Source organism: Salvia miltiorrhiza, chromosome 4 (genome assembly GCF_028751815.1).
Source record: "Salvia miltiorrhiza cultivar Shanhuang (shh) chromosome 4, IMPLAD_Smil_shh, whole genome shotgun sequence".
Taxonomy (NCBI): domain Eukaryota; kingdom Viridiplantae; phylum Streptophyta; class Magnoliopsida; order Lamiales; family Lamiaceae; genus Salvia; species Salvia miltiorrhiza.
Window position 1 is genome coordinate 2,267,536 of NC_080390.1, and position 23,795 is coordinate 2,291,330.

General features: G+C 33.2%; 1 protein-coding gene across 1 annotated transcript; it reads left to right on the forward strand.

Annotated features, from left to right (window-relative positions):
• Positions 1–20,963: 20,963 nt before the first annotated feature.
• LOC131022175 (uncharacterized) lies at positions 20,964–23,695 on the forward strand. Its single transcript, XM_057951604.1, has 7 exons — positions 20,964–21,490; positions 21,578–21,664; positions 21,741–22,001; positions 22,148–22,312; positions 22,409–22,462; positions 22,543–22,689; positions 23,041–23,695. The coding sequence occupies exons 1-7, from the start codon at positions 21,350–21,352 to the stop codon at positions 23,416–23,418; spliced, it is 1,233 nt and encodes a 410-aa protein (XP_057807587.1). The 5' UTR covers positions 20,964–21,349; the 3' UTR covers positions 23,419–23,695.
• The last annotated feature ends 100 nt before the right edge of the window (positions 23,696–23,795 follow it).

A 23,795-nucleotide genomic window follows, 5' to 3' on the forward strand; every position in this document is an offset into this window, starting at 1 on the left:
AAAATCACACAATTACACAACGTATCGAGCTTCTTCAAGAGCTAACAAGCTGAGTACTATCAAGCTCTAACTTGATTCGTTTAGCTAACGAGCTTCACTAAACAAGCTCGAACGAACTTTTTTTGAGCTAAGATTCGAATAGCTCACGAGTAGCTTGGTTATTTAATTCTATTGTATTATATCTTATTCATTATTGCCCACTTATTTGTGAAATTATTAGTGTATTGGTAAATAAAGATTTGCCATATGTGTCTGTTTGGTATGATCAATTTTAGAGTTATTAGATATAGAACTAAGAAGAATTAGAAGATCTCGTGGATTTACAGCTTGCAACATGAGAATAAGAATTGGGATTTGGGACCCTCATACTTGGTAGTATTGTTCAATTAGATGATAGCTGGGAATAAATATTGTTCCTTTTTGAAAAGGGAAAAATTACTTCTTCTTTTTTTAATCAAAAAAATATTTATCTAAGAAAGGTCAATAAGTACAAATGTACAATATATTGCAACCATTCAAGAAAAGTAAAACGTAAGTCAAGAACATTAAAAAAAAAAAAAAAAAAACCGAAAGTTCCCTACTTCCTTGGATGCTTATGCAAAAATAAAATATATGTCAAGTCCAAAATGAGCATATAACGAGGTTATTCATCACCCCATGGGCGAATTTTTTATATTTAGGACTTTTTTAAAAATATCACGAAAGTTGTGATTATTTGAAAAAGAAACGTAAATTGAGGTCATTTTTCAAAATATTGCAAAAGTTGGAGATACAAATTGTATTTTTCCCTTTAATTAAACATATATTGTGAAAACAAATTACTTCGGCTGAGATTAATCAAGAACAAATCTAACAGCTGCAATTGAAGATGCAAAACCAGAAACAACAACAGAGAATTACGTGGTTGGATTCTTGCGAATCTACATCCACGGAGGGTCAATCGATCGTTTATTGATTATAAAGAACAACGCTAAGATACAAGAAACACTCAAGAAATCAAAAGTGAAAAACTCTCCAAGAAACTCTCTTGTTTTTCAATCTTTCTCGAATTTTCCCTCTTGATCTTAAAACTATCTCTCTCTTGCTCAGATGTTACATTACGTAGAAAGTAAAGTAAAAAACCCTATCTATAAAGCTAACAAACTAAGCAGCACGCAGCAGAGCTCAAAAGTTCTAACGGCTCTTTTCCAACTAACTAGAGCAGTTGGTTAGAACTTTTCCTGAACTAATAAAAGCGTGAATGCGACTTTCAAATTCTATTGTCAATATTAACAATCTCCACCTTGACATAGAATTCAAATCAATGAAACAATCATACGACTTCCCCTCAATCCAGCTCCATCACAGAGCTTCCCCACAAATGATCAACAGTTCACCACAGACACCAAATCAAGGCAGTGTCTGAGCTTTGCAACAGGTAATGACTTTGTCAACATGTCTGCGGCGTTTTCTTCTGTAGATACCTTCACCACTTTAACAGCTCCCTTGTTCACTTCATCTCTTACAAAATGAAGTCTCACATCTATATGTTTCGAGCGTTCATGAAATACTTGATGTTTCACCAAGTGTATGGCGCTCTGATTGTCACACTTTATTTCAACTGAATCTTGATTTATTCCCAGTTCAGAGATAATCCCTTTTAGCCATTTTGCTTCCTTCACAGCTTCAGTCATAGCCATGTATTCTGCCTCGGTGGTGGACAAAGCTACCACAGACTGTAGTGTAGACTTCCAACTGATTGTTGTTCCATAAAGTGTGAAAACATAGCCCGTTTGTGACTTCCTGGAATCCAGATTGGCTGCATAATCAGCATCTACATACCCCATCAACGGATCTCCTTGGAAATCATCATTCATTTTGAACATAATTCCCATATTCATAGCTCCCTTCATATATCTGAGTATCCACTTAAGAGCATCCCAGTGATATCTCCCTGGATCAGACATGTACCTGCTTGCAACACTTATAGCATAGGATAGATCCGGCCTAGTACATATCATGGTATACATAATACTCCCTACTACGTTTGCATAAGGGATTTTGTTCATCTCTATCCTATCATCATCATTTTGTGGCCTTTGAGTATCAGAAAGTTTCAGGTGTTGTCCAAGAGGAACTGACACAATTCTAGATACATGCATATTAAACCCTAAACCCTAAACCCTAAACCCTAAACTTCCTTAACACCTTGTTAATATAATCATTTTGTGTTAACCACAATAAGCCTCTATTCCTGTCTCTTCTAATGTCAATGCCAAGAATTCTTCTAGCCTCTCCTAAGAATTTCATTTCAAACTTATCTTGCAGTTTAGATTTTAAACTCTTAATTTCATTCGAGTTATTGCTAGCAATGAGCATATCATCAACATATAATAATAGACAAGACATATCAGATTCACTCATTCTCTTCATATAAACACAACTATCATATTGAGATTTCTCATAGCCTATATCATGCATATACTCATCAAACTTAAGGTACCATTGCCTAGATGCTTGTTTTAGACCATATAAAGATTTTTTAAGTAAGCAAACCTTTGTTTCATCACCTGGTAAGATGAATCCCTCAGGTTGTTGCATGTAGATGGTCTCATCAAGATCTCCATGGAGAAAAGCTGTTTTTACATCAAGTTGTTCCAGTTCCATGTTTCTCTGTGCCACCAAAGCTAAAAAAAAGTCTTATAGAACAATGTTTTACCACAGGAGAGAATATTTCATTATAATCAACACCACTCCTTTGTGTAAAACCCCTGGCAACCAAACGAGCTTTGAATCTGATATGCTCTCCCTTTGCTGTCACTTCAATCTTCTTCTTGAAGATCCACTTACAACTAACAAGTTTCTGGTTTTTGGGCTTCTCCACCAGTATCCATGTTTTGTTGTTGGCTAATGAATGTAATTCATCCTGCATAGCCTTTAGCCATTTATCCTTTTCAGGACTGTTCATTGCTTCATCATATGTCTTTGGCTCAATATACTCTAGCTCTTCAGCAGTGCACAATGCATAATGCACAAGGTCAGCTTCTGCAAATCTTGCCGGTGGTTTTATGGTCCTCCTAACTCTGTCTCTGGTGAGCTGATAGCCCCTCAGATCTTGTCCTGCAGAGTCAACCTGTTCTCCACTTGACTCTTCATCAAAATCAGTGTTATTCTCATGATTATTGACATCAAGCTCCACCTTAACCTGTGTCTGCACATTTTCTTTATTGACAGAAGCTTTTACCTCATTTGAGGTGGTTAGAAAATGCATATTATTTTCATCAAAAATAACATCCCTGCTAATCACAATCTTATTGTTTCCAAGTTCAATACACCACAATCTATAACCTTTAACACCCTTTTGATAACCAAGCATAACACATTTAATAGCTTTAGGATCAAGTTTATCTTGTTTTACATGAGCATAAGCCATACATCCAAAAACTCTTAAATGAGAATAGCTTCCAGTGGAACCATACCATATGTCATAAGGAGTTTTAAAATCAGTGGCTGAGCAAGGGCATTTATTAATAAGATAAGCAGCAGTATTAGCTGCCTCACCCCAAAATCTTTTGGGAAGGCCAGATTCGAATAACATGCACCTAATTCTCTCAAGTATGGTCCTATTCATGCGCTCAGCCACACCATTTTATTGTGGTGTACCTGGTACTGTCCTATGTCTTTTTATTCCTTTTTCTCTACAATATTTTTGAAAATTTTCAGACAAGAACTCAAGTCCATTGTCAGTTCTCAAACATTTCAGTGTAGAGCCTTTTTCAAGTTCAACTTCATTGCACCAATCCTTAAATCTATCAAAAGCATCATTCTTATTCTTTAAAACATAAATCCATAATTTCCTAGAATAATCATCTATTATGGATAAGAAATACCTGCCTCCACCAGAAGTTTCTGATCTTGAAGGGCCCCAAAGATCAGAATGGGCATACTCCAGTGGTGCTTTTGATGTGTGTTTTCCAGTTGGGAAAAGAAACTTCTTGGATTTGCTAAGAATACACTGCTCACAGCTAGATAACTTTGCCTTACCAATATTCTGGAGAGTTCCTTGTTTTGATAGTTCAATGAGTCCCTTTTCACCCACATGCCCCAGTCTCTTGTGCCAAATGATAGTGTCATCCTCATTAGTGATGTCAGAATTCCCTATGACAGTCTCAGCAATGAGATGGTACAGGCTATTTTTCCTTATGCCCTTTAAAACAACTGCTGAGTCTTTCATAACATTCATGCACCCATCTTTTGACTGGAAACTGTACCCATTTGATTCCAACATACCAAGAGATATTAAATTTCTCTTGAGTTGAGGAATATACCTGACTCCAGAAAGAACTTTGATGGTATTGTCATGCAGCTTCAACTTGATGCTGCCAATGCCTTCACCTTGCAGATTTGGTTGTTGCCCAACAGAACCGATCCAAGATCTTAATCAAGATTAGTGAACCATTCTTTATACGGGCACATATCGAAACTACATCCAGAATCCATAATCCATGAATTCTCCATATGTCTATCAACAACATTCAACATCTCTGCACTTCCCAGATCCTCTGTGCAATCTGCAGTGTTAGGTTGCTTGTTATCCTTCTCCGATTGTTTTCTTTTCCAAGCATAACAATCTCTTTTAAGGTGCCCCGGCTTCTTGCAGTGGTGACATTTTCTGGTTTCCTTTGTGTCACCTTCTTTTCCCTTTTCTTTTCCTGAAACCTTAGCTCCTGATCCTTTCTTCTTTGCCTTGTTGAACTTAGCATTCTTGACATTCAAGCCCTCTGCAAGAGAGTCTGGTTTTTCATCGTTTTGCCTCTGAAGTTCTTTGGCCTTGAGTGCCGACTGCACTTCTTCAAGAGATATAGTATTCTCACGGCCAAATAACATAGCATCTTTTAAATTTTCAAAAGATTTCGGCAGAGCATTCAGGAGGATGATAGCCTTATCTTCATCTGCCAACTTTACATCGATGTTTTCAAGATCATCCAAGGACTTGTTGAAATCATCAAGTTGCTCCCCAACACTCCTATCTTCAGAGAACTTATATGAATACAATCGTTGTTTCATATAGAGTCTATTCGCAAAAGACTTCGTCATATACAACTGCTCTAGCTTCTCCCATACGCCTGCTGCTGTTGTTTCTCTTGAAACTTCTCGGAGAACTTTATCCGATAGGCAGAGGATTATGGCGCTGTGAGCCCGTTCCATAATCTCCTCCTTCTTCTCCTTTGTCACATCAGCAGCGAAACCCTTCTCACCTCTAAGGGCTGCGCCTAAACCTTGATGTACCAGTAACGCCCTCATCTTTATTCGCCAAAGCCCAAAATCATTCTTGCCGGAGAACTTCTCCGCCCCCAAATTCGCCGAAGCCATGATGTCGTGGAGAGATGATTCCCACAGACGGCGCCAATTTGTGAAAACAAATTACTTCGGCTGAGATTAATCAAGAACAAATCTAACAGCTGCAATTGAAGATGCAAAACCAGAAACAACAACAGAGAATTACGTGGTTCGATTCTTGCGAATCTACATCCACAGAGGGTCAATCGATCGTTTATTGATTATAAAGAACAGCGCTAAGATACAAGAAACACTCAAGAAATCAAAACTGAAAAACTCTCCAAGAAACTCTCTTGTTTTTCAATCTTTCTCGAATTTTCCCTCTTGATCTTAAAACTATCTCTCTCTTGCTCAGATGTTACATTACATAGAAAGTAAAGTAAAAAAACCTATCTATAAAGCTAACAAACTAAGCAGCACGCAGCAGAGCTCAAAAGTTCTAACGGCTCTTTTCCAACTAACTAGAGCAGTTGGTTAGAACTTTTCCTGAACTAATAAAAGCGTGAATGCGACTTTCAAATTCTATTGTCAATATTAACATATATAAATAATATGTATACATATATTAATAATAGATGCTGGAATGAATAAAATTCAACTCCCAAAATTTAAATCATTTTCTTGTCGATTGAACAATAAGAAAAATAAGTGGAAAAATAACTATAGGTCCTTACATTCACATAATTGTAGTGTGGTTTGGAGGGTACGAGTTTTAATAATTATGAGATATATATAAAGTGTAGAAAGGGGTTCATGAGAATTAAGTGGAGAAAAAGACCGACCAAAGTTAACTAATGTGTTAAAAGGTTAAATATTTTGTAAATGTTAAATGTGAATGAGATTTAAAATATAAGGAATAGTTTTCAAATAAAAAATAAAAAAATATCATACTTCATGCGTTCCATTTCAATAGGTCACAAGCATTGAGCACGAATGTTAATAAACAAATAATTTATAACAAAATAGGAGAGAGAAAATATATTTACTTGAATATATATTTATCCAAAAAGTAAGAGAAATTAATGAATATATTATTTTTTAAATGAAAAGAATGATAATTATGTGTGAGTCACAATCAGAAGCAGATCTTCATTGGGGCTGCACCGGGCTCCAACTCAGTGCAACCCCAAAATTTTATCTCAGTATATTAAATATATATAACCTAATACTCCCTCCGTCCCCAATATAAGTTCCTCTTTGGGGACGGCACGGGTTTTAAGGAAAATGGTAAAGTGTATTGATAGTGGAAAAAAAATATGTTATAATTAGTATTGAGAGTGGTGAAAAGGTGAAAAAGTGTTATAATTAGTATTGGGAGTGGTGAAAAAGTGAAAAGTAAGAATAAATAAAGTATTATTAGTGGTGGGGTAGTTGTCCAAAAATAGAAAGAAAGAAAGAGGAACTTATTTGGGGGACGTCCCAAAATGGAAAAAGAGGAACTTATTTCAGGGACGGAGGGAGTATATACATAGTTCAACTCATAGCCTAGTCAAACTTTTAGAAAAAAAAAATCCTTTCAAAATAATAATAAAAAAATAATTTATTCTTGTAAAAGATAGATTAATTTTTTAAGAAACATATAGAGGTAGTTTTTTTTTTATGTGCTTTGTTATTGAATCAATAGAAAGAGGATAATTATTTATTATAGTCGGTGATCGAATTTTAATCATAATTCCATTAAGATGCTACTTGAACATAAAAATGAACTGTATAGACAGTTCGGAAAATTTAGTTTGGCGGTTACCGGTCCCAAACCCCTGTGCAATACCTTCAAGTTCAGTCCTCCTATCAATAAATTCTAGATCCACCCTCAATTACAACTTGTAATGACATATGGTGTAAATAATGAGTTATGTACGGATATTGTTATGTATTGAGTTTTCATTTTCGAAAGTCCCCTATTAAAATGAAATGTTCAGATAAGAAAATATGACCTATTAAATTGGAATAAAAAATTATTTTTATGAGCATATAAAAATCTATATATAATATAAAAGATCAGTACAACGGTAACTTTTTACCGCCAAATTTTCTCTCTCCCATTTTCTTTAAATTTAACCAATTTCTCTCACTTCTAACCAACTACCCGTTACTCACTCTTTCTCTCTCTCTCCCTCTTTTTTCCTTTTTCTTTTTCTTTGCAAGTTTTCAATTTTTGTTTTCTTTTCTTTATTTTTTTTACATTTAGAATTTTTGTTTTTCCTAAAATTTATACATTTAAATTAATTAAAAATGTTAATACACATATCAAATTAAATATCATGACTTGAGCTTTAATTTAATTTATAATAGTATATAAAAAAACTTTAAACTAAAAAGAAGATATTCAAATTAATTTTTTAAAATTAATCTCTTTCTCTGTCTTATTTTATAAATGAAGTTAGTTTTTCATCTTTTTTGTTATTTGCATAAAATATTTTATGAAATCATGAAAATTATGTACATTTTGCGACTTCAGCTACTGTATTAATAATGCATGCCTCCGTATGAATGTTATCTATAATGAACCCTATGGCAGAGAAGGGACTTATCAAAATGAGGCCCGAACGTCCTAGAGTTCCTCACTCGGTGCGTCTGTAGCCTAGGAGCAAGAGTTCTTTCAATAGTCGAATCGGTTGTAGCTAGCGGCTCGCTAACGAATCGTTGTTGCTAATCACTCGTCGAATCGGGTCAATAGCATAGATTCTTCCTCTCTCCCTTAGGCATTTAGCAGGGCTAAAGAGAGCGATCGGAGGGGCCATGATTTATCTACACACGGGTGCTCATTCTATCTATAATCATCGCATGAGAGCAGTTTAGCTTACGTATGAAAGGGGCTTGACGATCCGTAGTCCGACCCCGTTATCATGGTAGAGGAGGCCTAGCAAACTACTGCTAAAGGCATATGAAATGAATAAGGGTGACATGTGCTGACCCCTATTATGCAAGACTGCAATTATTTTTATTACTCTTTTATTTCAAATTTTTATTTTATTTTTCACTATATTCATGTTTTAAACTTGCATGAGTTTTTCATAATTTCTTTCCGCGTTATACTAATAGGTTTTAGTTATTATTATTGTTATTAGTGTAGAGAGATAAGGACCATAGTGCATTTAATTATTTTCATATGTTTTGTCGTATGTTTGGATTGCTTCAATAGATTATTTCGTATTGGTTATATATAAAAATATGAAATTTAATAATATACAATTGAGTTTTACATGAGTTTTAATTATAATATATATTTTTTTAAATCCAACTTGGTGCAGGAGTTTATATTAGTTTATTTTAGAATTCTTTAATCTAATAGAAAAAAAAAGATAAATTCATAGATTTGTAATTTATTTTTCCTGTTAAAAAAAGTAGAATTGAACATATGATTTATATTTATTTAATTTAACAATAATTTTTTTGGTAATATATATATATATATTTAAATGCATTAACTTTATAAATTCAATACAATATTCTCACATTCTTACGAAAAACATAATTTTCACAATAACCAATCCATATATAAACTAGGCATGTGAATAAATTTTCATATAATATTTAAATCCCCTACTTTATGAAGAATGTGTATTAAAATATTTTTCATAAAATTTAAGGATATTTTTATTTAAAATTTACCAACCTCCTTAAATTTTTTAGTCTGAATACCTCTTAATTAATTTCGATGTCCATCGTGCATCACACGAATGGGCGTATACTAGTAGTGATAACACTATAATTTTTGTGGATGAATAAAGCAATAATTTTACTAATAATTCAGGCCAGATCGAAAACGCGAAAAGTTATTTAAATCGTAAGTCGTAACACCATAAAATTCTGACAAAATTGACCCTATAATGACTATTATAATAATTCTCTTCCAACGTTTTGAGTTGTTCTATTTCTAAATTGAATTAGAAGTTTAAAACTGTAAATTGTAAATTATATATATATATATATATATATATATATATATATATATATAAACCTTACATTTCTTTAAAAATATGTGTATAGTCTATATAAATGTAATCACTCATTTCATTTATATATTTATTTATCAGACAAAATTTATATTTTATATTATGTTGCTAGACGAAAAAGGTAGAAAATTTTATAAATATTAAAAGATAAATTTTAATATTGTTAGATTAGATTAATAACTATAAGGTTAAGGTGTTTTATATATATTGTTCGAGGTAACGTGAGAATGTAAAGTTTAAAATATTAAAAGATCAATTTTAATAATGTTATATTAGATTAATATTGTTTGATAATAGGCATTGCAAACTAGTTTTAAAACGTACGACGGCAGAGAATCAGATTTATGGCCAAGACTTTGGGCCATTTTAGAGGTACAGCTGGACCCTTGGGCCTAACGTCTACAAATGATATTGGGCTTGGCCCATATCTTTCAATGTAAATCTATCTAAATCTTATACTCCCTCGGTCCACCAATTAAAGGCCTAGGGGAAAAAACACGGATTTTAAGAAAAAGTGTATTTTTATTAGTTGAGTGGAGAAAGGGTCCCACTTTTTAAGAAAAAAGTGTATTTTTATTAGTTGAGTGGAGAAAGGGTCCCACTTTTTGTAAAGAATCTTTGACTTTTTTGATTAAATAATGAATAAAAACTTACCAAAAATAGGTAGGCTTTATTTTTGTGGACGTCCCAAAAAGGCAAGTAGGCCTTGAATTGGTGGACGGAGGGAGTAGTATATTTGGGCTATGTAAAATTTTAAGATATGATCGACTGATTTTATACTTGGCCCATTTTTCACTCAATCATAGCCCCTTTATTTGAAAACTATTGCACTCGTTTATAAAGAATATAATAATTTTAGATTTAGGACGAGTTTTAACAAAATAATTAGTAAATTTGTGTAGGAGTGATTCACTCCGAGTGAACATTCAATTTTTTATTCGATATTTTGCTAAAATCAAATTAAACTAAATTTATATTTAATTTTAGAAAGAAAAAAAAAATTGAACCGAATTAACTGAAATTTTTAGAATTAAAATCGAAATAATCCAAAAAAATGAAAAAACAAAAAAATATGAAAAAATCAATTTTTTTAAATAAAAAGCAAAATTAAATTGTATAGTATATCAAAATCACACGCGCGCGCGCGCGCACGCACACACACACACACACACACACACACACACATATATATATATATATATATATATATATATGGTTCAGTTATAGCGAGAATATTAATGATTTTCAAATTTCAATTAATAAATAAAAAATTTCGTTCTCTCCAAGTTTTAGTCTCAGGTAAATTTTGGTCCCGTTTAGGTAAATATCAGTCATAAAATTTGAAAATCAACGTAACGGATTCATTTTCATTTCTTATCACATTTGTTCATTCTCATTTGATCTTTTCCCATATACATATATAGGACATGGTTCCAATGAAATTCCTCATATATGGTGATCTTAGATTGATTGGTAGGTATTAATTTGATGTATCCTATGACTAATATTTATCTGAATGGGAGAAAATTTTATCTAAATTCGAATTTTGAAGGAATCCAAATTTCTATTTGGATTAGATTAATTAGTAAAATTATGCTAACCAAACTCATTGAAAGAACCCAACGTTAAAGTCATCTGACTGCGACGCTTTGATTGAGTTGCATATAAAAGTTTAATTAATCCATTTCCAAACACGAATATCAAATAAGTTACTCCCTCCGTCCCGCGAGTCTTGACACGTTTGGGTTCGACACGGAAATTAAGGAGTTGTAGATTAATGTTTTAAGTGTGTAATTAATAAAATATAAAATTGATAAAGTAGGAGAGAGAAGGTAATAAAAATAATAAAGTAGGAGAGAGAATATAATAAATGTGATAAAGTAGAAGATAGAATGTAATAATTATTGCCAAAAAAGGAAACGTGTCAAGATTCGTGGGACAATCCAAAAAGGAAAACGTGTCAAGATTCGTGGGACGGAGGGAGTAGAACTTTACCAAAAAAAGTTAGAACTTAACCTAGCGGATTTATGTGTCCCCCACATATGGGCTTGAATTTGGGCCTTTTTCACATGAATGCAGTATTGACCGCTCCACCGAGTAGATCCACTAGACCTTAATTTTAGCTATTTGGGTCTATCTATATGAATTTTGCCCACTACAAATTTTATCTTTGAAAATTTTATGAGGATACTAAAATTACATAAAAATCATGAAATTGTATTGTAATTACAATACTCCCTCCGTCTCTCAAGAATGTACTTTATTTTTAGTGGCACTAATTTTAACAATGTTAGCTGAGTATTGTGGGTTGGAGAAATGAATCTACTTTATTATAGTGTTATATGGTGGGATAATATCTAAAATTTGAAAATACACACTCTATGAAACGTATCAAAATGATAAAAAAGTGCAGACTCTTATACGAATAGGGGAGTATTTCGAAAATTATATGAAATTGCATATATATTAGAGTAAATTATTATGTTTTGTAAGAAAGTTGACCTTAATAAAATCTCATCTTCTCCAATAAAATAAATTAATATGCCTAATAATATACGACTATCATGAACTCAATCATCGATGTTTTCAAGGACGATTTAGTGAATTGAAGCGAAGATCAAAGTTTGAAAATAGACATTTGAACAACCTAAATTCTTAGTTTTAGCACCAAAATGACTAGGTTTCTGTTACATGACTAAATTCTTACATTTGAAATGTATCACAACTCACAAGTATGATTGATCTATCATCATCAATCAAATTATTAAGAAGGCCCGTGATTTGTAATATTAATGCGCCTTTTTCATAAGTGGAAGAACCATTGATTAATTAACTTTACGATGCAAAAAGGAATTAAATTACGACAGGTCATCCACATCATTCTTCAATCAACATTAGTTAAGGGGCATCTCGAATCATTTTTTAAAAAAATCTCCTTTAATATACTCCATCTATTATGACAAAGATTTCTAACAGGGACCGATTGAGACGAGTTTTAAAATGAGGTTGTTGAGTGTATTAAGAGTGATAAAAAATGTATTATAATTAGTGATGAGAGTGGTGAAAAGATGAAAAATAATGATAAATGTGATATTATAAGTGGTGAGATATAGTCGAAAAATAGAATATGAAATTTTATTGTGAACATTCCCAATAAGAAAAATAATTTTTTTATCATGAACTAAGGAGATATATATATAGGAGGAGGTTAAAATAAAAATACCTATATATATATATATATATATATATATATATATATGGGCGCGCTCCAATGAGACCTCCAATTTTTCGTGTAACATGAGTACAATGAATAAGACATATAATACTAATGAACAAAACGTATATCTAATGAACAAGATGTATATACTGATGAACAATGCAGTATATACTGATGAATAACAAAATTTAAAATATTCTGCTCCCTCCAGGATTCGAACCCTGCGAAAAAAAAATCACCCTCCAGATACAATATCAGCCATAAGATTGATAAAATAAACGCACCAGATCGTGCCCTAGATCTCACTAAAATTAGGGGGTCTCATTGGAGCGGCCCTATATATATATATATATATATATATATATATATATATATATAGGGTGTGGTTCTAGAGAAAACTACATTATTTGTGAGAACGTGATGAGAACCATCAAATGTGGTGAATCGTAATTGAGTGGGTAGTGTTTTAACCGGTGAATCATGATCAGATTATGAATTTTACCTCGTATCGAACGTGAGAGAGTTGAGTGGAATTGAATTGCCGAGAACAAAAAAGAGTTTGCCGTTGTACTGAGAAAGCGCGCGTGAAAATACATGGCATAAGTGCATGGGTATTTATAGAATACACTTTAGGGGCAAAATAGTAATTTCAGTCTTGAAGTCACGTTCCTTGCGTGGTCAAGGGTACTATGGTAATTTTGCCTGCCTTCGCTCATTCCTCTGCTCAGAGACAAAGAACCGTGTGTATCGGGGAGTTTTGGATTCCTCTGCGAACAGATGATTCCTCTGCTCTAACGCTTCTCGGGTAAAGTGATCATTTCTACCGTTGACTGTCTATGAGTGGAGCATTCCTCTGACCTCAGCGATTCCTCTGACCCCAGTGATTCCTCTGTCCAAACCCATTCCTCTGCTCTGCATATATTACTCCTCATCAAAATGTATGCATCCACTGTAAAAATTAATGCACTCAAAAAAAAAAAAATTGCTCCCTTCAGGATTCGAACCCAGGATCTGCATTTATCTAACAAGATGATGCATCCACCGTAGATCTTGATGATCGAATGGCTGAAAATGGTTCTTCGTTCTTCTTTTATTTAGAGGTTCTTTCTTGAACCTCTCCCCATATATATATATATATATATATATATATATATATATATATATATATATATATAGGGAGGGGTTATAATAGAAACCAACTCTTATGTGTTAACTAGAAACCATTTTAGATCCTTGATTTATTTTAATTGGACGGATCAGATTAAGAAGTGATTTTCATGAATTATACCCTTTTAAATTGCTAAAAATCGGGAGAAAAGGACATCTACCAATAAAGGGAATAACGATTTGATTTTAGCAAATCAAATCTTCCAATTACCACGGGATTTCATGTACTATCCCCATATAATTTACGAATGAAAATAATTAAATTAAAAGAGGTTGAAAATATTTAGCACTAAATTGGGATGTAATTCGCAATTAAAAATCAGGTAATTAGCATTTGGATTAATATATAATTAGCAATTAAAAATCAGGTAATTAGCATTTAGATTATGTAATTAGCAATTAAAAATCAGGTAATAAGCATTTAGATTACTATATAAATATCAAGCTGCTAGCAATAACCAACTTAAGATCTTAGAGTAAAATTTTATCTAATTAGAGGATTAAACTATTAATTTGGATGAGTTCATTCAATGTGAAGTTACATTCATTAGTGATGGAAATTAGACACGAATTCAATGATGGAAATTCATTAGTAATTGAAATTCCCAACTGCGTAAATATTGTAGTCGAGCTTTGGTAATTAGTCTCGAATTGAATAAGCGTCAACATCTACATCGGAAAATACAAGAAATTAGGATGGAGTTATAAATATCATTATTATTTTCTCAATTTAATGAATTAAAAAAATTTTGTAAGCTCTTGGGAGAGAGAGCTGAAATGCTTGTTTAACCATAGTATAACATTTTAGATTTCCATAAATACAATATTAAAATCTTACTATATAATTTAAAATTGTTAATAAGAATTAGAAAATATTTAGCACTAAATTGTAATGTAATTAGCAATTAAAAAATAGATAATTAGCAATTAATTTAAAAGTAATTATTCATTTCTCTTAAGTGTCGAGGCTACCCGATGGAAATAGATCGTGCCCAACCAAAACCAAAGAAAAAACGTCATCTGAGTCCAAGAAGGTCAGTACCATACGAGCTCCACCACCAAAATCCGACGAAAAATAAATTACTTTTAAACTAATCAATACTTTGGAGCAATGAATAATTATTTTAAAACTAAATGCTAGTTATTGATTTTTAATTGCTAATTATGACACAATTCAGCGCTAAATACTTTCTAATTCTCTAGATAGTATTTATTTTTAAGTTCACATTGCCAAAAGCATAATCAAATGAAAGTAATGAGATTTAAACTAACAAAAATAACGTAAATATGAAACAAATTAAAGAGAGAGAATATGTTTAACATAATTAATATTATTAAACTAATATTAAGATATGATGGATCCCACTAAATAAGGGGTACGGTTAATTGGTTTCACAATATTTAATTGATTATTAACTTATAGACGTTAAAAATCAACAATTAATCTTGTTCGTAGATATTTAAAAATGAAGGGCTCATATTGGTTTCTAGTTAACACATAAGTTACAGTTTTCATTTGATCTCTCCTATATATATATATATATATATATATATACTCCCTCCGTCCACAAAGAGTGTGTGGTGGAGTGGAGGACACAAATTTTAATAAAAAAGTTGGAATATGTGATTTTATTGTTAAAGGGTAGTATGAGATTTATCAAATTGTAAAAGTAAAGGATGAGTATTGTGTAAATATTGAGTTTGAATGAGGTTTAAAATATAAAGTAGGTTTCTAAAAAAAGAAAGCACAAAATTTTTATAGACGGACGAAAATAGTAATAAACACACAATTTCTATGGACGAAAATAGTAATAAACACGCAACCATGCAATCTAAATTTATGTCCGAAAGTCGATCAAAAAGTTCAAATCAGATCAAATATTTAGTCATGGGTTACAGCTTGTTGCCTAACTATATAGTTGAATTGTAGCATAATAAGTTGCCAATATAAGTATATTTTTTATATGAGAAAAAATATAAATTATTGTCTCCAGTTTAAGCGCACTTATTCTAAATACGTGCTTATTCTAAATAACACGTATCTCAATAAACGTTTTGTCGTTGTCACAAAAATATCCTAAAGCGTAGATTTGTGGTCTCTTAAAAATCAACGTGCCATTTCAACACTGTTGGTTTTTTTTAGCAAGTAAAATTCATAAAATCACGCATGAGGGATGCAACTCATCAACAATACATGAGAAAAGAAGATAAATAAAAAGAAGCACACTATCCTAACACGTCTAGGCAAGCAGAATGATTGCAAATCCTATCGCCCAAACAATAACAAGAAATACTCTCGGCCACAATAACCACTAGGTGGGGTATGTGTGTGGTTTGTATTATTTATAATGTAATTTCTTCAAAAAAAAAAAATACCAGAAAAAAGATTAGAAATCCAAAACCAAAATCTAACTTTAATTGATAATCTCGACCAATTCTTCTCTGCTGATAGTGATGGACACACGAGGTATAAGCCCGGTTGGAAAATGATGAATCGTTATAAGTCAACTTTCTAAGATTGAAAAATGTACATTGGCAATTTTTGTGACAATGTATAATTATTAGATACCAAAATATTACATTGTAAATACCAAGATGTTTTTTTCATGCGTTTAACTAAAGGGGTATTGGTCTATAAATACAAGATCTTTTTACATTTTTTGGTTTTGCACCTCAACTTTAAAATTTGCCTATCAATACCCGAATTTTGTATATATTTTTTTTTCTTCTGATTTTGCACTCGACGAATTTTTACCTCTAAATCGTTAATGAGATGGCAGTCAAATTGGGAGGGAAGTTTGAAGTTCATAACGAAACAAATAAATTTATTGTCAATGTGAGATTTAGAACATGTAATTATAGATTTGGGATGTCAATCCGACTGCCATTTTAGCAACGATTTGTGGGTTAAAATTCGTAGGGTGCAAAATCAGAAAAAATACAAAGTTTGTGTATCAATAGGCAGATTTTTAAGTTGTTGTGCAAAATCAAAAAATGAGAAAAGTTCAAGTATTTACAGGCCAATACTCCTTAATTAAAATGTTAGGACAATATTCATATTTCCCATATGTTTAAGCGAGGTATATAATTCATTATTTTCAATCATGTTAGGAGGTATATAAAGTGAACAAAATACTATTTACGGGACGATAGTGGATGTTTAGTAAAATTACCATTATTTTCAATCATCTTTAGTTCATGGCCTAATTGGGTTTGTACGATTACGTTGTATCCATTTTTATAAATGATTTAGTGATTAAATATCTATAGATTTGCTTGACGGAAAAATATATAAATTTGGTTGTATAAATTTGGGTATTGGACACTGCCTTCACCTGGATTTGGGTCCGATCATGGTTTACTCGGACTCACTCCTAACTGTGCATGTGGCTCATGACGATTAGGTTAGCTCAGAGACTTTATGCAATGACCTGCGTGCTGCGTTCTCTTTTGCACGGGAAACTTTTGTGGTGGATTTCCGCCATGTTAGACGTGAAGCAAATATTGTTGCTCACTCTTAGCTCATCATGCAATTTCTTGTAATGATGTGATGATTTGGGAGTCGAATTTCCCGATTTGGCTCCTGGAGTTGGTTTGTCGGAATTTGAGTTAATATATTTCCGTCTTTTTGAGATAAAAATAAAAATTCTTCCCTCAAAAACAAAAACAAAAACAAAAATAAAAACAAGATGAGTAGTCACGAACAATTTATTGAGCAGTATTATAATCGCATAAATTTCCGTTTTGTATATTATACTTTTTTATATATATTCAAAACTCCTTTCTATTTTTATTTTTTGTTTTTGGACTCCTGCGACAATTCATGAGAACTGCAGAATAACTAAGTAGAAAACATCGATAATATGAGATTGTTTATTATATATCATGTGATGAGTGTTGAATAATACATGCGCCAGTACAATTAAAATATTATTAAAATAACCCTTTCAAAAAAAAAAATAGGGTAAATATCATAAAAACCCCTGAACTATACCCGCTTTATCAAAAATACCCTGAAACTTTCAAAATGTTCTCTAAACCCTCAAACTATCAGGTTTTTATCAAATATATCCCACATTTATTTTTCGGTCACCAAAAACGTGATGTGGCTCACCGGATGCCACAATGTAATTTATATTCTATTTTTTTTAAATGCAATGGCAAAAATGACGTCGTTTCGTACCATATCATTTTAAAAAAATCCACTCTAAATTTAAAATTTACTCCTATCGTGTTTGAAATTCACGCTAATAACCTAGAATTAGGGATAAACACCGTAGAATATGGTACGAAACGAAGTCGTTTTTTCCATATCATTTAAAAAAAAATAGAATATAAATTACATTGTGGCATTCGGCGAGCCACATCACGTTTTTGGTAATCGAAAAATAAATGCGGGATATATTTGATAAAAACCTGATAGTTTGAGGGTTTAGAGAACATTTCGAAAGTTTCAGGGTATTTTTGATAAAGTGGGTATAGTTCAGGGGTTTTCATGATATTTACCCAAAAAAATATTATTAAAACAAAATAAGGTGAGAGTTCGATCATCATCATAATTAGATTCCATTTTCTAAATGGAATCTACACGTGAATAATATTGCTCTTCCAAAGATCATAATGAAATCGGATTAAAAAATCGTCTTGTGCTTAAAAAAAAAATCAAACCGGATAAAAATAAAGTACTTATTTAAAGAGAGCGTAAGTGGTCACAAGTTTGAGCAATTTTGCACGAGCCTAGTGAGCTACTACTGAATAGTGGGGATAAAATCACCCACCCCACCCCACCACACCCCCTATAAAATTGAAAAATGAAAAATTCGAAATAATAAAAACTTACTACTATAAATTATTAAATATAAAATTAAGAGATAAATCGTTATGGACATATGCAGGCTGAAAGAAGCAGCTCCACACAACTCATTTTTTGTCAATTTCTTAGACGACCCCCCAACAACATTAATTTTGGTTGTCTTCCAATATCTAATACTACAAACGCCTTGGCCATTGTGGGACTATATTAATTAGCTTCCCATGTTCTTCTCTTTTAATTGGTGCAATCTACAAATTTCAATATTTGTAAGTTCAGATCGAGAATTCAAATCTGTCACACCACACAACTCCACCTTTATATGTTACTACTATAAGATTAAACTGAACTTTCACATCAAAAAATTACATTGAATTTTGAATTTATTACTATTATTTTTTTGGAGCGGGAAATTTGGATACATATTTCTGGTCACTCATCCTTATAAAGGAAAAGAATATAATGATTCAACCAAGTGAAAAATAACAACTCCATCGACGAGGTCACTTTGCGATTTTGAAATTAGATATACTAAGGAACACCAAATGGTGTGAACTCCCATCTATAAATAGTGAGATCTAGAGTTCAAACCCTGCCCTTCCCGTCCCCTTCCCCAAGTTAAAAAAAAAGATAAGAAAAAAAAATGATCGGAAATAAAAAGGTGATAAATTAATTAAACTATATATTTAGCCAAGTAAATTTAGATGGAATCACAAGGGATGATTTCAGACAGCATGGTCCAATGATAAGTAAGATATTGACTATCTCATATCAACTTTTTAAAATGCCTTCACCTTTCCATAACTGAAGGAAAAATCACATTACAATTATTCACTTCTTTTATTAGATGCTTTGAATTAAAAAGTTAAAATGATTATAGCTTTAAATTAACAATATTATGTGTCTCATTCATTTCCATCTATTTAGTTATCCCTAGATAATTACTTTTGTAAAAGATATTGCATTTAAATTCAAGAAAAGGTACTTAGAAATTAGACGGTATAAATCCCGATCTCCTAACTCCTACACAACGCAAGATCTCGTTTTAAAAAAGAAATTACCACAAGAAAAAATGAGGAATAATTGTTAATTTCTTTTTATAAAAATAACTCCTTCGCAACGCAAGATCTTTTACATTATGGTTATGATGGATTTTAATTTTATTAATACGTCAAGATGTTTATTTTATTAATTCTTCATTTTAACTGTTCAATATTTACTACACATGCAGTGCTCGGTCATGTCATTTTTTTTTTTTTTTTTTTTTGATCGGTCAAAGTCATGTTAGATGTTAGTAGTTAGTTCCCCATCCACTCCAAGAACCACCTTATCTCTCCATTCACCAAACTCCACCTTATATCTCCAATCACCAATTCGTTCCCAAGAGGGATCGAACCCGGGTCACTTCACTTAAGTGAGGACCCGGTGGCCAGTGGGCTAAGCCCCCTGGTTGCTCGGTCATGTCATAAAGAGCATTTAAAATATAAAATGTAGAGCTTGGCAATTTCAAATTTATTAAGAGGATAATTGCAAATTTATGCATGAGCTTTCATCAGTTTTTTAAAATTATTTATAAAACATTTTATTAAAACTTTTATCTTTTGAAATCAGGGGGCTTAGCCCACTGGCCACCGGGTCCTCACTTAAGTGAAGTGACCCGGGTTCGATCCCTCTTGGGAGCGAATTGGAGATTGGAGATATAAGGTGGATTTGGTGAATGGAGAGATAAGGTGGTTCTTGGAGTGGATGAGGAACTAATTACTAACATCTAACATGACTTTGTCCGATCAAAAAAAAAAAAAAAAAGAACTTTTATCTTTTGATTCATAATAAATTCGACATTTCCACAATTGAAAAACTGATTTTCCTTTATTAATCAAGAGCTCCAACCAATCCTCTGTTCCAGCTCGAAGCAAGATTGCAGATTCGAATCTTACTGAAAATTACAAAATTTTAATTCATTCATCAATTTGATAAACTCTTCATAAAGAGTATACGTTCTTAGTCAATTTAAGTTCTAGTACTATACATTGTTAAAGTGCTTGTAACCAACTTTTTTGGTAACAACTCCTTTTTTACGAATTTAGTTAGTCAGTTTAAGTCTTACACGAAATTTTAAACTAATATTAATATGATACAATATGAAACACACACACTCTAGTTTTTATAGAGCCAAGATAGATGTGTGAGAGAGAGAGAGAGTCGGGGTAGGCCAGGGCCAGCACCACCAAATAAAATTTCCTTTTTTCATACAAAAAATTCAAATAATAATTAAAATTCGAAAGATACCCCTCGATAAAATTTTCATGCAATTCCCATTGCTTAGAGATGTTAAATCGTACGGTAAGGATTAAAAAAAATAAAAAAAAATCACCAGATTCATCTCTCTCAAAGTCACAACCAATCAGAGTGGGCAACTGAAACGACAAACGATTCAAAACTGTTAGAGAGAAAAATAAATAAATAAATAAATAAAAGGAAATGGAAATGGAAATAAAACGACGACGCTCTCATATTTCAATTCCTCTCTTTCCGTAGCTATGCTATATTGCTATTCCCCACATTTCCCCATTCTACCCCTCTCACGAGCTAAACAGCTCAAGCACTAGCGTCGGTAGGCGGCGGCAACCCCATATTGGATTTTTCCCAATTTTTCCCATTTTAAAAAATGCCACTTTTATTATAAATGTATTTTTGCAAAGCTGGGAAAGTGTTAACCACTTACTCCCTTGATAAGGACGAAAAGAAGGGGTTCAAGTTCAAGAGGATAATAAGCAGAAATTCTCAACTCCTCGACTCCACCCTTCCAACACTGTGAATGATCACTCCTTTTGAAGTTGAATTCTCGAAAAAAGTTGCGATCTTGGGAAGCTGTGCGCAATGGATATGAAGGTGAAACTGGTTGTCTGGTTTCTGTTCATGTTAACGGCGCCAGGTTTGGGGTCGGCGGCGCGGCGCCGGAATCTTGAGGTTAAGCGGCACCTCAGCCGTCTGAACAAGCCTTCTATCAAGTCCATCAAGGTATTCTTGTTCTTGCATGTGTGTGTGTGTGTGTGTGTGAAAAGCTGACAGGATAATGCCCTTCTTTTTTTGTGTGGCAAAAAGTAGAGCCCAGATGGTGATATCATAGACTGCATTCGCATATCTCATCAACCAGCTTTCGATCATCCCCATCTCAAGAATCACACAATTCAGGTACAACTTCTTCTTCTTCACTTTAAATTTGTTCCTTTTTCAAATCTTGATAGTTTTGTTGATTGGGTTGTGGCAGATGATGCCTAGTTATCACCCAGAGGGGCTATACAGAGATGGAAAGAGAGTGGGGAAGAAGGAAAGTGGGGGGATAACTCAGCTGTGGCACAAGAATGGGAGGTGCCCACAAGGAACCATTCCGGTGAGGAGAACTAGAGAAGATGATTTGCTGAGAGCAAGTTCGATCCAATCATTTGGGAAGAAGAAGCACAAAACCATTCCTAAACCCCCATCTTATGCTGCTCCTCAACCTGATCTCATTAACCAGAATGGCCATCAGGTAATAGGAATTTCATCAACCTTTTTCAAATTTCAAATTCCTCTTTTTCAAAAAGTGGGACTTTTCTTTTTAGAATTGCTTGACTTTGTGTGCACTGGTGATCTTTGTTGATTGTTTTGGAATTTGTGATGTTTGGAGTTCTTTAGCATGCCATAGCATATGTTGAAGGAGATCAATACTATGGAGCAAAGGCTACCATAAATGTGTGGGATCCTAAAATTCAACAGACAAATGAGTTCAGCTTGTCCCAGCTTTGGCTTCTTGGAGGCTCTTTTGCCTCTGATCTCAACAGCATTGAGGCTGGCTGGCAGGTGAATTTTGTTTGTGGTATACATATTTGTTCATCATATGATTCCACGAACGATCTTTTCGACTAATTTGTGGTGATTTGAGGGGGAAATAATTAGGTTAGCCCAGACTTATATGGTGATAACAACACAAGACTCTTCACCTACTGGACTGTAAGTCATCAGAATTCAAATCAACTTAGTTAACATTGGTGAAACATCTATCTTGATTCATAGATATTGTTGAATTGCAGAGCGACGCTTATCAAGCAACGGGTTGCTACAACTTACTGTGCTCGGGTTTTATCCAAATCAACAATCAAATAGCAATGGGGGCCAGCATCTACCCCCTCTCGAGCTACCGGAGTTCCCAATATGATATCAGCATACTTGTCTGGAAGGTATGATTTGCTACTAAAAATAATTGGGCCCTGCTCCCAACTCCATGATTAACAATAGGAAGATAATGCTAGTGAATAATATATTATGCAACAGATAGACAAGTTTCATTCAGATCTTGGATATATTATACTACATGGAATCTCTGACAATTATTTGCATGGTTACATGCTTTTCTGTGTTCTGTTTCCCAACTTACAGTTCATCGCATTCAGGCTGGCATTTGTCATCTTTTACTTGTTTAGACTTGTGGAAACATAATTCCTTGCTATAGAACAAGGGGTAAAATGACAAATGATCTATTTTATGTTGTTGACGTCGAGTAACGTTGGTTGTAATTGATTCCTTTTTAGGACCCGAAAGAGGGGAACTGGTGGATGCAGTTTGGGAACGACTACGTGCTGGGATACTGGCCAGCGTTTCTGTTTTCCTACTTATCAGACAGTGCTTCTATGATCGAATGGGGAGGCGAGGTGGTGAACTCAGAATCAGACGGGCAACACACCACAACGCAGATGGGCAGCGGCCATTTCCCCGAAGAGGGATTTGGTAAGTCGAGTTATGTGAGAAACATTCAGGTTGTAGACGAGTCGAACAACTTGAGGGCTCCTAAAAACATCGGCACTTTCACCGAGCAGTCGAGTTGCTACGATATTCAGCTTGGCAGGAACGGTGAATGGGGTGACCACTTCTACTATGGGGGGCCTGGAAGAAACTCCAACTGCCAGTGATGGAGTTGAGGAACAAAATGGAAAGAGAAAAAACATATATATTATATATATATATATATATATATCAGATTGGTTTTCCTTCTTGCAAAACCTTGTTCTAGGATTTTTCTTCCCCAAAATGGAAAATAAGCTTATTTTAGGGGAGGTTGATGGTAGCTTGAGCTCAAACATTTATCAGTGTGTCAATTATTCATTGTTGTACCTATGTAATCAAGATAGGAATTTGAGTGGTGGTGTGTAAGTTTCTTAAATGAAGGAAACATGCATCTTTTCTTTTCTTTTTTTCTTTAGTGACTCAAATCTCCGATTTACTGATTGGAGGAGAAACATCTCACGAACTTATTAGCTGGGGTTCGTGGCGTGGTCCCTTAATGTTA

Bases quoted from the DNA above. Each gene is read 5' to 3' on its own strand.
- LOC131022175 (XM_057951604.1), top strand. From the start codon at position 21,350: ATGGATATGAAGGTGAAACTGGTTGTCTGGTTTCTGTTCATGTTAACG. The intron at 21,491-21,577 runs GTATTCTTGTTC...GGCAAAAAGTAG, and splicing joins CTTCTATCAAGTCCATCAAG to AGCCCAGATGGTGATATCAT. The intron at 22,690-23,040 runs GTATGATTTGCT...ATTCCTTTTTAG, and splicing joins TCAGCATACTTGTCTGGAAG to GACCCGAAAGAGGGGAACTG.